The 16,208-nt window shown below is 39.8% G+C and overlaps 1 protein-coding gene across 2 annotated transcripts in view; it reads right to left on the reverse strand.

Moving 5' to 3' along the window:
• Positions 1-12,215, reverse strand: part of LOC100918202 (zinc finger and SCAN domain-containing protein 20) — a 28,713-nt gene extending 16,498 nt beyond the window's left edge. For both annotated transcript variants that reach the window (XM_031962363.1, XM_031962362.1), the window contains exons 1-6: positions 12,072-12,215; positions 10,808-10,912; positions 9,038-9,554; positions 5,161-5,356; positions 3,377-3,453; positions 2,388-2,499 (exon numbers count right to left, since the gene is read on the reverse strand). In XM_031962363.1, the coding sequence (XP_031818223.1) occupies positions 2,388-2,499; positions 3,377-3,453; positions 5,161-5,356; positions 9,038-9,439 (787 nt within the window). In that variant the 5' untranslated portion in view covers positions 9,440-9,554; positions 10,808-10,912; positions 12,072-12,215. The remainder of the gene's footprint in view (positions 1-2,387; positions 2,500-3,376; positions 3,454-5,160; positions 5,357-9,037; positions 9,555-10,807; positions 10,913-12,071) is intronic.
• Between the last annotated feature and the right edge of the window lie 3,993 nt (positions 12,216-16,208).

The raw sequence follows: 16,208 nt of genomic DNA on the forward strand, positions 1-16,208 counted from the left end.
ATTAAGTGATTTATCCAAGGTCACAGAACTAATAGTAGAGGCTGGATTTGAACTCAAGTCTTCCTAACTCCAGGCCTAGCATTCTATTTGCTGTTCTACTAAGCTGTTTAGGAAAAGAGATGGGGAAGGTCAGGCAGGAGGAGGAAGGCAGAGGACCCAGGCAGCCTCCTATCACCACCAAAAATAAGCATGAGGCAATGGGAAGCAAAATTTAGATTAGGATGCAGTAGTCTTAGAACTAACTAGAAAGATCCTTAAAGATCACTTAGCAGGCCCTCCAGATGCCTCTTTATTCAAACATTAACTATAATTAACATGTCTCAAGGCAAAATGGAAATTATTTTTAGATTATTCTTGCTTCCAGTCTAGGGGCTCTTAATCATTTTGGTTTCCTGAATCCCTTCAGTAGTCTGGTGAAGTCTGTGGACTAATCCTTCTCAGAAAGTTTTTAAATGCATTAAGTACATGGGATTTTAAGAGGAAACAAATTATATTGGAATGTAGTAAAAAAAAAATTTTTTTTAAAGAAGTTTATAGTTAGTTGATAAATATTTAAAGTATATTTTATATACTTTACTGTCTTGCTGACACTGTGCTAAAGCTGCCAAATATGTCTCAAGTTAAGAACCCCAATCTAGTCCCCTCAAATAGAATAATGCCCTGGATTAGTGAAGATATAGATAAAATGAGACAAGATGAGATGAGATAACCCAAAGTCCTCCTTGCTCTCAAGAAATCTGGAGGAATATGGCACAGTGACAAAGAGAGACATTACTTAAATATAATTTAGTCAATGATGCATTAAGATTTTATACTGAGGAATCTGAATGACATATGGACCCCCAGTTAAACAGAGAAGAAAGTGAAGTAAATTTGGTAGAAAAGAGAATAAGCTGGTAGGAGGTGCTGGCAGAATAAGCAGATGGAGAGTCATGTCTGGACCTCAGAAAGGCCCAAACCAGAGAAACTGAAAAAGAAAGAGAGGACATCTAGGTGAAGGTTTGAAAAAGTGCAAAGAAATAAAGTAGAAAGGATTCTCAAGTAAGGCTTGGGTTAAATAGTTTCTTGTGACAGACTCTTGGAGAATAGTCACCTTACGAAGGGGCTAGGAAAAAGAAAAAAGCTAGAAACCTCAATTTGATAAACTGACACCATGTAAACAAAGAAAGATATTAATTTATTGATTAATACCTCAATTGAGCAAGTCTGCTCCTGGAATCTTAAAGACTTAGAAAGCATACTAATCTGAAAATGATATGAAATATTATTAAAGAATGACTTAGAAGCACTTGGAAAGAGAAGAGGTGATACCAAGAGTTCATTCAAGATCAAATGATGCCAGACTAATAAACTCATTTCCTTTTTCTGGAAGGATTGCAATGACTGGTCATATTTCTGGATTCTTTTTTCTAGATCACTGATCTTTATTTAATCCAAACCAGATAGCTTGGATAACTGATAATATATTAACTTGGTAACTTAAGCAAATGCCTGGTTTTCTGCAAGGAAAGTGATAATGTCTCTCAAGAGTTTATGGCAGTCATTTCCCAATTGATAAAGTCAAAGGATATGAACAGACAATTTTTAGATGAAGAAATTAAAGTCATCTATAGTCATATGAAAAAATGATTTAAATCACTATGGATTACAGAAATGCAAATTAAAACAACTCTGAAGTACAACCTCTTACCTCTTAGATTGGCTAAGATGACAGGAAAAGATAATGATAAATGTTGGAGGGTATATGGAAAAACTGAGACACTAATACATTATTGGTGGAGTTGTGAAATGATTCAACCATTCTGAAGAGCAATTTGAAACTATGCCCAAAGAGCTATCAAAATGTGATAGCCTTTGATCCAGCCATGTCACTACTGAATCTGTATTCCAAAGAAATCATAAAACAGGAAAAAGGACCCATACATGCAAAAAAAAAATTTTGTAGCAGCTCTTTGTGTCATGGCAAAGAATTGAAAATGGATAGATGCTCACCAGTTGGGGAATGACTGAATAAGTTATGGTATATAAAAGTAATGGAATATTATTGTTCTATATAGAATGATGAACAAACTGATTTTAGAAAATTTATATGAATTGATGCTGACCAAAACAAGCAGAACCAGGAATATATTGTACACAGTAACAGCAAGAATGTGTGATGACCAACTATGACAGATTTGGCTCTTCTCAGTGATTCATGATCTAAGGCAATCCCAAAAATAGGCACTTTGCAACAATGTTAGATATGAACCTCTCCTTTGAAGGAATATGGTGGGGTCACAATCCTCATCCCTGGACTCTATACAATGACCACCCAAAAAACTATCAGAGAACAAAATGCACTAGAATTAGATGACTTCTCAATTACAAAAGAACTCAGTCCTTACCCAGTGAAAGCTCATTTCCATAACTCTCTCTTGTGGTATTCTTGCAGACAGCCTTCTGAGAAGGGTTCTCATTGCTTGCAGAGAAGTACAACGATGCATCTTCATCTGTTACCTGGAACAATCCAACAGCCCCCAGTCAGGAGCTATAACTCATAGACAATTGCTCTGCCCAGCTAGCATAATAAAGAGAGCTAAGGTTCACAGTGTAAAGGGCTGAAACTCTGAATTGATGCACTGAGGTTGGACAACCAAGCACTTATGGCTAATTACCAATTGGATAATACTCTATTAGCATATGTTTGGAAAATGGCCCTTCCCACTATTCTATAATAGTTCGGCTTTTGGTGTATACAGAGAATTGTGGGAAGAATTGGGGGGTGAAGTAAGACAAGCCAGAGTCACTTTGGCAGTAGACGAAGAGAAAGAAGGTCATAGAGATCCTGTGTCTATCCTGTTCACTTCTACCCCTAAAGACCAAGAATAAAGACCAAGGACTTTTGTTTATCCTGACTCCAGCTGATTGTAAGGCATCCAGGGTGCTAACTCAGTCTTCCCACTACAGATCAAGAAAAATCACCGAAAGAACTTAAGGTTTCCCAAGGATGAGGTCTGTGCCAAAAGAGGCGATGTGAAAGAGAAAGAAGACCAAAGGATGGGGAAAGTGATCTATACCACCCAAATACTTAAACTATGATTCAGTCTCATAACTGAATGTAAAGGTCATGAAATTATGATTTGTTATCAGTAAATGTTTACTTTATATGCTTATATATCCAGGGTCACATAAAAATTTCTTGGGTGAAAAGGAGTCACAAGTGGAAAAGCTTAAGAAGTTTCACTCTATAGCATAGGCAAGACTCTCCAGCATGAACCTAAGATAGGTAACTGCCCTACAAAGAAAAGAAGAGGTGTGGGAGAAGGAAGAGCACTGAAACCCAATATGAGAGTAGATTTGATCTCAAGAGAAGAAAGAACAAACTGCAACTTACCTGGGACTCAGCCGCCATCTCCCAGTCACCAACACTACCCATCTTAGGCAGAGCAGGAACCCGGGGAGCAAGGACAGCTAAGGAGAAGAATAAAAATATATAAGGATCAGTTGCTTTCTCAAGTGTGCATAATCTACGCATCTTCAAAACACAATGACCAACTTTTCCTAATATCTGTTGTTGCCCCTATGGTTGAGGGCTGGCAAACAACTTTGTGAGAGCATTTACCCATCTTGTTGATGACTAACAAAGGAACCTTAGACAAATGAATGGGAACTTCCTGTAGTATACCTTCAGATACAATTTGAAAACTGAAAAAATATAGATAGAGAGAGAAAGGAAAAATCCTGAATCCAATATCCAACACAGATATTAATTTGAGACAAAGCAACAAACATGACAGGTATACTCAAGATCCAGAGTACACTGGTATCCAATGGCTTAACTAAGTGTTTATATCTATTAAAACTTCTACAATGTTACCACCCACTATTATGGGATATAAAATGGATGATTTGGATTACATTAATTTAAAAGATTTTATACAAAGAAAACCATCACAATTAAGATTAGAAGAAAAACAGAGCACTGGGGAAAATAATTTTACAGCAAAGTTTTCTGATAAAGGCTTTATTTCTCACAATATATAGAGAATGTATGAGAATACAAGTTATTCCCCAATTGATTAAATAGTCAAAAGATATGAACAGGCAGTTTTCTGAAGAAGAAATCAAACCTATTTATACTCATTTGAAAAATCTCTACAAATCACTACTGATTAGAGAAATGTAAAATAAAACAACTCTAAGGTACTACTTCACATTTATCAGAATGGCTAATGTGAAAGAAAAGGACAATGACAAATATTGGAAGGATGTAAAAAAAAAATAGGGACATTGATGCATGGTGTTGTGAACTGACCTAATCATTCTGGAAAATAATTTGGAATATGCCAAAGAGACAAAAAAACTGCATATTCTTTGAACCAGAAATATTACTTTTAAATCTGTATCCCAAAGAAATTTTTTAAAAAGGAAAAAGGATCTATTCATGCAAAAATATTTATTGCAATTCTTTTTGTGGTGGGGAAAAAACAAAAAATTAAGAAAAAGTACATCAATTGGGGAATGAATGAAAAAGTTGTGATATGACTATGATGGAATACTATTGTGCTATAAGAAATGACAAGAAGAATGCTTTCAGAAAAAAACCTGGAAAGAATTACATGAACTGATAAAAAGTGAAGTAAGCAGAACCAGGAGACCATGCACACAGTAAAAGCAATGTTGTAAGGATTATCAACTGTGAATTAGCTATTCTCAGCAATACAGTACTTCAAGACAATTCCAAAGGATGAATGTTAAAAAATGCAATCTACCATCAGAGAAAGAACTGATGGAAATTTGAATGCAAACCATTTTTTTTTTTACTTTTTTTAACTTCCTTTACTTTTCTTGGGTGTGTGGGTTTGAATTTTTTTTAATTTTAAAATTTTATTTTCTCAATTACATGCAAAAACAATTTTTGACCTTAATTTTTTTCTTTGTACAATTTTGAATTCCAAATTCTCTCCCACCCTTTTTTCTTTCCTCCCTCATTGAGAAGGCAAGCAAGTTGATAAAGGTTATACATGTATAATCATACAAAACATAAAAATGCATATATATGTATATGTGTATATATCTATACATATGTATATGTATATTTAAAATGTTACCACCCACTTGCTGATATCCAAACCCCTTAGGCAGAGTTTTCCTTTTCCATAATGCCATAGTTCTCACCATTCTCTTTAAGAGTTCTTGATTCCTCCTTGAGCTGGCACTGCTCAGGCAGCCCTGAGCAGGAATTCTGCAGCAGCTTTTTCTGGGTTTGTCCCTTAAACAGGCAGTCCATGGGCGCTATCTCTGAATCCTTCCCTGTTCCCAAAGGCTTAGACTCCTTTGAGGCCACTTCCTTTCCATGGGCATTGGCAGTAATCTGTAGGAAAATCTCCAATTATCATCATTTAACAAATCTCTGATTGGGAGTATAACCCCAAGGAAGCAATGCTAATATTTCTGATTCAAGCCAAAATCAGTTTATATGGAACATGGCTAGATGTCCTAAGTCTGAAGTTTAAAAACAAAACAAAACTCAGCAGAATTTGTATATTACTATATATTATAGTCATTTAAAGCTGAAAGGGGCTTAGAGCCCATCTCGCCCAGCACTCTCTTTTTATACATGTAGTAACACCAGTGTAGAAAGATTAAGGGGCACACTCCAGGTCACTTGGAGTCTAAGGGGATTATTCCACAACAAATGATATGCTAATAATAAGTAGCAAAGGATTTGAACCCAGATTCTAGGATTTAACTCTGAGATTCCATGAAATTCAATGGTCTCCTCAGTCCTCTGAATTACTGTCTATCCCAATTCACTTACTGCAACCATGCAGCCTTTGTTCAGAACATTTCTGGAATCATCTTTGGAAGTTATCTTCAGGACACCAAAAATTCAGCTCCTTGGTTTTACCATCCCAAACAGCTTTTCATACTACACAATATTTTCCTCAGAACACTCTTAGAGGGGCAGGAGGTAGAAACTTCATTCCTGTTTTACAGATGTGGATGCTGACCTTCTCCAGGTTACCAGAATTAAAACCAACCAGTAAACAGATCTTCTGACTCATCTTCTGTGTTCTCTTTACTATCTCATGCTGCCTTTGAGCCTAAGCCACATCATTTACAGATTTACAGACTATTTACAGACTAAACTAGCTCTAAGTCGGAGGTAATACCAATCATCCAATTCACCTTCAAAGGACAAAAACTGGCCAAGACAGAGGACACTAGGAGGGATGGGTAACTTTACAGCATTAACAATTGCCAAACCTCTTGTTCCAATTTTTCACCTCTTACCCCCCCCCCACCCCCTCCCCTAGATGGCAGGATGACTAGTAGATGTTAAATATATTAAAATATAACTTAGATACACAATAAGTATACTCATGTAAAAACCTTGCTACATTTGGCCTCAGAGGACCCAGGTTCAGGTTTTTGTGCCTCAAAGACACGTGTGTGATATATCAAGTCCTGAGTATCCTGAGTCCTATGATCAATCACTGCACTTCTCTAAGCCTCAGTTTCTTTTTCTGTAAAATGAGGTGCTTCGGCTGGATGGCACCTAAGGACCTTCTAAACTTTAAATCTATGTCCCTATCCTTAAAAGAATGTGTCGTGGGTCATTTCAGAAGGGCAACTTCTAAATGTTCTGAGCAAAAGCCTCAATTAAATGTCTGCAGCCTTCCAAGAAGTCTGCTTTGAAGACGCTGATACTCTTCTTGATGTTCAAATTTTCATAAGTTTTAACTTAGAGTTAAATAATATTTTCCTTGCCTGGTTCAACAAAACATCACTCTTACCCCTATTCTCCAATCCCCCCAGTATCTATTCCCAAGTGGATGTCCCAGCTCAAAAGGTTTGACATGGTGCAAAAGAAAATGTCCTGACAGGGAGAATGAACACTCCTACAGTGGAATGGGCTGCCTCAAAAGCTCTCAAGGAGGCTCTAGATGACTACGTGACTGATTTTTATAGAAATGATTCTTATTCAGGTGGCGGTTGACCAAAACTATGTCTCAAAAGTAGAAGTTTCTTTCATCTCAGAGATTCTGTGTCTGTGTTAATACAAGAAAAATTAAGTGTAAATTGGGTCCAAGAGACTCCAAAACCAGGTTATTCCAAGGAAGCATAAGCAAGAAAACATGGAAATCCTCAGCTTTCCTACTGGGTAAGAAGAAAGGTCAAAGGCATTCTGGTGGTCATTAGAAAAACAGATAGTATAATGGACAGAGTGCTAGGCTTAAGAATCAAGAATATGTGAGTTCAGATTCTACATCAGATTCTAGTTGTGTGACTCTGGAACACTTAATTTCTGTCTCAATTTTCTCATCTGTAAAAATGGGGTTGTAATGAGAATAAAATGAGAAAATACACAAAGGACTTTGCAAACCTTAAAGAAATTAAATAAATGCTGGCTATTATAGCATGAACACCTATTAGAAATTAACAAAGGCTGATAATCATTAAGTATAACCAATCAGAAAATTTATTATGCTCACCATAAGTGTTTATGTCACAGAATTATGAAGAATGTTGCTAATGCTATTATGGATTATATGATTATAAAAGTTTAAAAATGAGAGGAGGGTGCTCATGAGCCCCTATCAAGGTTCACTTTCTTCGGATACACAGGTGAACTAGAATAACAAAGTATCTCAAAATACACACTGAGAGCTATAGACCTTCCTATGATACATGGATCTGTTGTAACTGTATCAAAGAAGAAACAAATTATCAGCCAGGAGAAAAGGAGCAAAAATCATTAGAATCAGAACTTCAGTTCTTACCTAAGGGCCATATACCTCCCAGATCTGAAGGGAGCAGTATGTCCTTCAATGGAAAAGTTCTTTCAGAGAATTTAAAAAGAGAAATAATTGTTAACATCCAGGCAACAGGTATGGAAAAATAAAGCCCTTAGCGAATTCTGTGCATGGTGGCAGGACAAGACTTTTCAGCATGCTTATTGGTAGGAAAGGGAAATAAATTCCTCCTGGAGGGAGGAAGTAAATGGATAGAGAAAGCAAGTACTTGTACAACTCATTTAAGGACTTAACCCTATATGCGAAGAATCAGAAATTGCTACTTCCTTTTCTTCCACAGCTCATGGAGTATTACATGATCTGGTTCTCTGCCCTTTAGAGCCCAATATTGCAATTGTTATTTTTAGCAACTATGTAAATATATATGTATATGTTAGCATGTGTAACTGTGTAAATCATATGATCAGAAATAAAAGAAATATTCTTATCTTTCAAACTCCCTAAAATAGGCTGCAACTTCCATCAGACTTGTGACCCGACCATTTACAATACAGCATCCCCTAAATCAAATGCATTCCAGGAGACATAGCCATAAAATGTATTTCTGCAATTAGAATTCTATTTTTCTCCATTGACTTTCATTGTAAAAATGGAGTTTCCTGGGAAATTTGTGTCCAGTGATCTTAATTTTCTTCTTGAAGTTTCTCTACTAAAAGGGAATTTTGAAAGATTATAAACTCAAGTTGAAAATTTTGGTCAGCTGATGTGGATTATGAGCTAAGTAGTCAAGGGCATTAGAATTGCAATACTTTCTTATTGTGGATATTAAAATGAAAGGAAGAGATATAAGAAACAAAGACTGGAAAGAGAGAGGCCAAAAAGAGGAGAGAGTAAGAAAATAGGAGAGTAAGGGAACTAGAGAGGTGCACCTGGCAGAGAATGAACCAGTAAGAATAACAGAACCATTGTCCTTTTACCTGAGAAGCAGCAAGGTGGTTGTTATAGAGGTTAGACACCTGTTCTCACAGAATGACCAAGGTTCAAGTCTCTTCTTTGACAAATACAGATTGTGTGACTCTGAGCAGATCTCTTTGTCTTTCTATGCCCCCAAATAACCCTCTAAACGTATAGATTGTCAAATATTTGCCAATCTGCATTGATTGAAGGAAGCTTCTCACCTGATGCTACTTACACCAATGAAAGGTTTGGAGTCCCTACCCCCCACCAAATTTTTTTTTTTTTTTAACCAAGCCAATTACTGCATTTAAAAAAGTCACTTCATTCTTTTTCCTTACCTGCTGTCGTGATCTCCTCGGATTTTCATGCCAATCCTCCACCAAAGCAACAGCCTCCTCACCACTCTCTGGATGATGTTCTCGAACCCAACTTTGGATCTCTCTGGGTAAGATATTCAGGAACTGCTCCAGCACCAGAAGCTCTAAGATCTGCTCTTTCATACGTACTTCTGGCCTCAACCACCGACAACAAAGCTCCCAGAGCTGGCTAAAAGCTTGGTGGGGTCCAGATTCCTCCTGATACTGAAATTGCCGGAAGCGCTGACGGGAGATCTCAAGATCAAGTTCATCTCCCCAAAGAGAAGATTCTTGTTTCCAGGAAGAATCTTCTTCTAATTTCACTATGAGGAGTCCCTCCTGCTCTGTTGGAGACTGAACTGGGGACTCAAGGGTGGTGGCCATGGTAGAATGTGGTGAGTGAGTTCCAACCTAGGTAGATCTCCTACTTTTCAGTCTCCTTGTTTGCCTCATCACCTCCAGATGGACACCTGTAAGAGGGGTTTCTCCCCCCTGGTCCCTGGGAACAGAGACATAAAGGATGTGAGCAGGAAAGATCAAGCAGCCTTATTCTGCCTCATCTAACCTGGCATTCAAAGAATAAAAGTTTGCTATAGTCCACCTTTCTTTCCTCAATGATAGTCAGAAAGTCGCTCCCATATGCCTGCCAGCCAATCTTTCTTTCATCAGGAATGCTTTGTATGTGAGGCCCCCTCATCCACAAACCAGGAAACTAGATCATAGTCTGACACCAAACCCAGAAAGGGCAGTGGCAGGCCTCTTTTCAAAAGAGAGCAGAAGGATTTGGGTCTGAAAACACAATTTATTCATGAGGAAGTACAGTGTTTTCAACCATGCTACATACAGTAAGAAAAGCTATCAGCAGGTGAGGCATAGATGTCCAGGGTAAATCTGCCTTCCCAAGCGACAGAGGGAATTATACTGCAGGATCAAATTAATCCCACAAAAACTGAGCTCAGATTAACATGTCAAAAGTTTTAGCATTGACAGTGACATTTTGACATGCTGTTTCCCACTGGACCATACTTAACAAGTACAGTATCATAGCCAACCAATGATGTTGCAACAAAGGGACTGGGCAGTATAGATTTTTGTAGTCTTAGGAAGCAGGGATCATAGATCACATGGCAGATTTGGTGCATGAAAGTTCTTCACCCAATTCAGTTATGAAGCAGAAATCACAAATCTTTCATTCCTAGAAAATAATCATGGCCTTTACTCCCCCTTTATCAAAAGTATTCTGATAGCAATGAAACGGTCAAATGTAATCAGCCAAACCACTGCTCAACTCAAATCCATGTCAAAAGCTGGTCCAGTTCCACAAATTGCAGATGTTATGGGCCATAAAAGTCTGGCCTAAAAAGCCTCCACTTCCACAAGGTCCTCATTGGCCCTAAATCTCCTGAAGAGAGTGATAGTACTAAAGTATTGGAGGCTGGTTACCAAGATCTGAAAGTGTTACTTAAATTCCCTCCAAGAATCTCTAGATTGAATTTGACCTACTCAATCATTCTTTGGATTAAAGATGACCAAGTGCTAATATAGACTATTACTTTTCCTCATTACCTAATGGTCCATAAAAGACAAGGATGTATTTATTTTTCATGCCCAGAGCCAACCTATGGGGTTTGGCTGTACCCTAACAAACCTTAAACATAATATGGCATAATGAAAAAGCCTTTTGATTTCTTTAATGGGCACTCATCCAATCAGCATATATACACAAACATACAGGATTAGGGAGAGACAAACCTGAACACACTTGTCCATGTTATATATCAAAACTTCTTAAACTTTCTCAACTTGTGATCCCTTTTCACCTGAGAAATTTTCATGCGACCACAGGTTTAGAGAAATCTAAAATAGGTACACAAATCAAACATTTACTGATAATAAACCATAATCTCATGACCCCCTACAATTAATTATAAGACCCACAGTTTAAGAAACTTTGCTATATATCATTACCTAAAGAGTCCCTGCACTTCTTCAAAGAATAAGAGGAAAGAGCAAGCATTTATTTGGTGCCTATTATGTACCGGGCACTGTGCTTTTACAATTATTATCTGATCCTTGACCCTGAGGCCCTAGGACTCCCTGTCATATTCCTCTTCCCTGGTTTCTTTGGCCCACGACTCTAGCTTTGTCTAAAACCTCTTTATATCCGAAATCCTAAAGCTCTCACTACCCCTTGTCTCCACCTCTATTTCCCCTTCTGATTCTTCTGTGTCCTCACCTCCCTCCAAGTCCCATTCTTCCTTAGCCCTCACTCTCCGCACTTTACTGTTCTTTCTCTTTCTTTTGCCTGTCTCTCAGTACAGCTTTGTCTCAGCTTGCCCCCCCCCCCCCCCCCCCCCGTCCTACCTCTGACCCAGCTCTTCTAATCTACATTTCGTGTTCCCTCTGACCCTCTCTCCTGCCCTTTGTCAAGCCCCTGTCCCCGCTGCCTGCTCCCATTATTCTTCCCTTCTTTGCCCCCCTCTATTATCACAGTCAGATACAGACACACTCACAAGGAGTGAAGCAGGCTCCTCACCTGGTGCTACTTACACACACACACACACACACACTTTTCCATCCTTTTCCGATCTTTCCGTTCCTCTCTGACCCAGACCGCCTATTTGTTAGCTGCCCACGATCTCGCTGCTCCTCCCTCCCTCTCCTTCCCCCCTCTACTCCCCGCTTTTTTACTCTCCTGCCCCAGGTCGTCGCGTCCCCCTCCGTCCCTTCTCCGACCTCCCCCTCCCCCCTCCTACGCCGCCCCAGGATGTCGGATCCCCCGGGACACCGTCCTCCCTCAGCATCTCACAGCCTCCCAGCCCTTCCTCCGCCCCCTCCCGCCTCCTCCTCTTCAGCATGTCAGGCTCCTCTCGACTCCGGGGTCTCCCCGCACCCATTCCGCTGCCTGCACCTCCCCCGCTGTCACAACCCTTCGTCTCCCTCCCGAGTCCTCCCTTAGGATGTCACGCCCCCCTCCCCCCTTGCCCACGTCCTCTCCGCACTCCGGCAGCCCTACCTCTGCCCAGGGGCTCCCGAGCAGGGCGTCTCCGGCCCACCCTCTGCCCTAGGATGGGCGCGAGCCTCCCCTCCCCCCGCAGCTCGCATTCACCTCACCCCGGCCGCCCCCCTAGAGCTGCACGAGAGGCGACCGCCGGGCGGAAGTGACCATTAGGTTCTCGCCGGGCACGCTGGGAATTTGAGTCCCGGGGGGTGGGGCCGCCTTTGAGACTACACCTCCCAGAGGGACCTGCGCCGAAGGCCTGCAGGAGGCTCGAGCTGCCTGCCTTTATTCCAGATTGACATCAATCCTAGCCAACAAGTGAGGAAATCGCCGCCTAAGCCTTCCTCTGGGCGTGCCAAGGAGGGGCTCTAAGGAGGAGCACCGCCTGCGGGGCGTGAATGATGGGAGGGTCTGGCTTAGTAAGAAGTCTTCCTCTGTAGGGGCTGGAGGCGGATGCCCTTAGCCCCGAAACCATCCCCTTAGGGACCGAACTCCGCGAGAGGCTCGAGAGACATTAAGGGACAAAGCCACACACCAAGGAGAGACAGGGAGAGTTAGAGCCACCAGAGACCCCAGATCAAGGAGACGTAGAGAACAGACCCGCAGACCCCAAGGACAGACCCCCCCCCCCCCCCCGCCCAAGACAGGGAATAAGTGACATTAGGGGACAGTTACAGAAAAACACCAAGGGACGGAGTCAGGGAGAACATAGAGACACTGGGGGACAGATACACCAACAAACAGAGTCATACGCAGGGAAGCCTACAATACAGAGGGATGGAGCCACCGAGAGAAACCCAGGCACAAAGACCCTCAGAGAGACGTACCAAGAGACAGAGCCATAGAAAGCCACCAGGGAACGGGGCCACCAAGACACAGACCATAGCACCACCATGGGACAGAGCCACAAAGCAACTAAGAGGCAGCACCAGAGTGCACAGAGATCACATGAATATTAACTTCGTATAGAAGGGAATCCAAATGGGGGAAAAAATCAGGAAAAAGTAGCCTTAGGCAGGAGGAAAGAGGAGAAATCTTTTGTGATTGGTTTCATTTGGGGAGGGGGAGGTCGAAAGCTCTGAGCCAGACAGTAGTCCCACTGACAGTGCTTTAGGGACCACGGAATTTAGGAACATGTGCTGCTATTCTCACATCATTTGGCAGATGTTGGGTTCTCCAGCTATTTCCCATCCTTCACACTTGCCAGCAAGCCAGTCAGTTCAATAACTCACTTTAATGCTGATTGGCTGTGTTCCAGATCCCTTAATGGTTAGACCATCTTGGCAGGAGAATATGATAGATAACTTCCATCCTCCTTCAAAACGTACTCCAATTGGCATGCTGTTTATCTGAGACTAAAGCACTTGCGCTGGGCAGTGATTATAGATATGCATTTCTTTCAAGACCTTTAGGAAGAGATTTCTGACCACTTTGGCCCTCATTAATGTTTTCCTTCTCTGAATTCCTATGGTCCTTATATGTTGCCTAGGACTCTTATAGTCACCATAAAGCCCCTGGAAGGAACTGGAAAAGTCTCCCTGTCTTCCCGAGTTCAAGTCCAGTACTCAATCCACTATTCTACTTAGCCATCTAAAGAAAAAAAAAAAAAAAAAAAAAACAGATGGCAGGATCATAAAACTAAAGCTAGGAAGGACTTTAGGAATTAAGTCTAATTGTGTGTTAGTCAGCTCCCACCAGATTCTAAAAGATTATGACATAAATCAAGTCTGTTAATTGTCTGTACTTAAGAAAGTGATAGAGAACATATTAATGATTCAGGTTAAATTTAAAAGTGTATCTTGTGTACCTTTTGGGGGAGTGAAGTCTAATTATTAAATATTTACCAGCACACACTTAATTCAAGCCCTATTCCCCTAATTTTGTTAATGAGGCTCACTACCAATAAAAAGGAATCAGGAAAAATTTCTTATACAAACTGGAACTTGAAGGAAGCTAAGGAAACTAGATGAAAATGAAGAAAGTTAGAACTCCCAGTATGTAGAATCTGTATTTGAACCCAGATTCTTTGTGAACAAATACAGTTTTCTTTCACCTTTGATTAGCAGTTTGATTGCTAATGCACCACCATAAATAATGCTACAGGATTCATGTAATGGAAAGACATCAGTTAGACAATAGTACAGTCAGATATATTCAGTACTACTTAAATAGCCAGAATAGTTCATGGAAAGAGGTCTTCATGAAATGCCCCAGAGATCTGTGCTTGAGACTTTGATGCCTCATATTTTTATGAGTGAGTGGCTTAGAAAAAGTCACAGACAAAATATTTACCAAAGTTTTGTAGATGACCCAAAGCTGAGAGATATAACTAACACACTAGAAGACAGTCAATATCCAATAAGATCTTGATGGTTTGGAATACTGCAAAGAAAGTAATAATAGGATGAAATTTGAGGGTAGTGGGCAAGGGATAGGGACAGATATTTAACCAATAGTTTTTCTTTAAAAGAAGAGCTGATGTTTTGGTGGGCTGCAAGATCAATATGTGTCAGTTATCTGATGACCAAAAATCAAATGTCATCTTTAGTTTTACTAAGGCATGCATAGTTTCCTGGAGAAGAAAATGTCAAGCCACTCCAGTATTTTTGCCAAGAAAGCTTCAAACAGGGTCATGAAGAATTGGATATGACTAATCAACTAAATAACAATTGGTATAACTGGAGAGCTTCAATAGAACAACCAATTTGGAAAGTGGAAGGACATGCCACATAAGGATCAATTGAAGGATCTCAGAATATTTCAAGAGAATGCTCAAGGGAAGATACTTGAAAGGCTATTATTTGGAAGAGTAATGAGATCTGTACTATTTGACCCCAGTGAACAAAACTAAGAATAATGGAATGTTATCGCAAAGAACTGAATCCAGGCTGGGCATCAGGGAAAGCTTCCCGACAATTAGAGCTGTCCAGAAGTGAAATAGTCTGACTCTTTTGGGAACTAACATCTTCCTCCTTACAGAAAGAATTCAAGTAAAGACTGGATGATATGTTGGATGTTCTCTAGTAAGATCTTTATTTACTAGATTCTAGAATGAGTTCTTTACTTACTAGTAAGTTCTTTACTTACTAGATTCTTACTAGTTCTCTAGTAAGAATCCTTTTTCAGAAATGGGTTGGACCAGATTGTCATTGGAATCCCTTTGGATTTTGATATTCTATGATCCTGTACTTTATCTCTTATTTACTGATCTATCCCAAGAATTCTAGCTGCCCGAGTGACTTCTGTTTTGGAATTCTAAAGAACCGTTGAAAGAAGCCTCTTATTAGCTGTGGCTTCAGCACACAAGAACACTGAAGGGGCTGTGTGTGTGTATGTGTGTGTGTGTGTTTGTATCCCCGATTTCTGACACAGAGTAGAAATTTAATAAATGTTTGATGATTGATCTAGTAACAAATACAATTAGGATGATGGAGTTTACTCCATTTACTAGGGCTAGGAACCCTAGCCAACAGAGAAAACCTTAGCATCTTTGAGAGGAATGTGGTAACTGACTAATCAATAGAAAGTCACTCAATAGAAAATAAACAAAAAGCCAGGAAGTTTCCCAGTCCATAAAATAGCAAGAGAAAGTTCATGTACCAAGCCAAGACCATAATGCATCACAATAACCCATTCCCCATAGGGGAACTGGTGGGATAGACAAGTGGACTTTATATCTTGCTGACCTACGCCATAAGGAGATACGTAGTTACAGTTATTGGATGCCTTCAGCCAGTTACATCCAGTCTTGTCTCAATTCAAAATAGCAAAATAGCCTACTTACTATCTGTAAAATCCTATACTAAGACTATTAAGATACAAAACACTGTATTCCCTAAGAATTTATATTCTAAGTGAGGATATTGACAGGAGCAAGGCAGGTGCATAGATAAATACAACAAAAATTAGTGATAGAGACAAAGATCTTGGCAAAATGCTCCTGGAAAATTCAAGGAGAAAATATCTATATGATGATCGAGCTAGTCTGTAAAACCAAAGAGTCTTCCAACTATAAATTCAGAGTCTCTGATCACCTTCACTTATAAAAATCAGAAAAGGATACACAGAGGAATAATCTCCTGAACTGGGCCTTAAAAGAAGAAAATATTTCTATTGCATTTCACATATATTTTAATATATTTAGCATGTATT

Source organism: Sarcophilus harrisii, chromosome 3 (genome assembly GCF_902635505.1).
Source record: "Sarcophilus harrisii chromosome 3, mSarHar1.11, whole genome shotgun sequence".
NCBI lineage: Eukaryota > Metazoa > Chordata > Mammalia > Dasyuromorphia > Dasyuridae > Sarcophilus > Sarcophilus harrisii.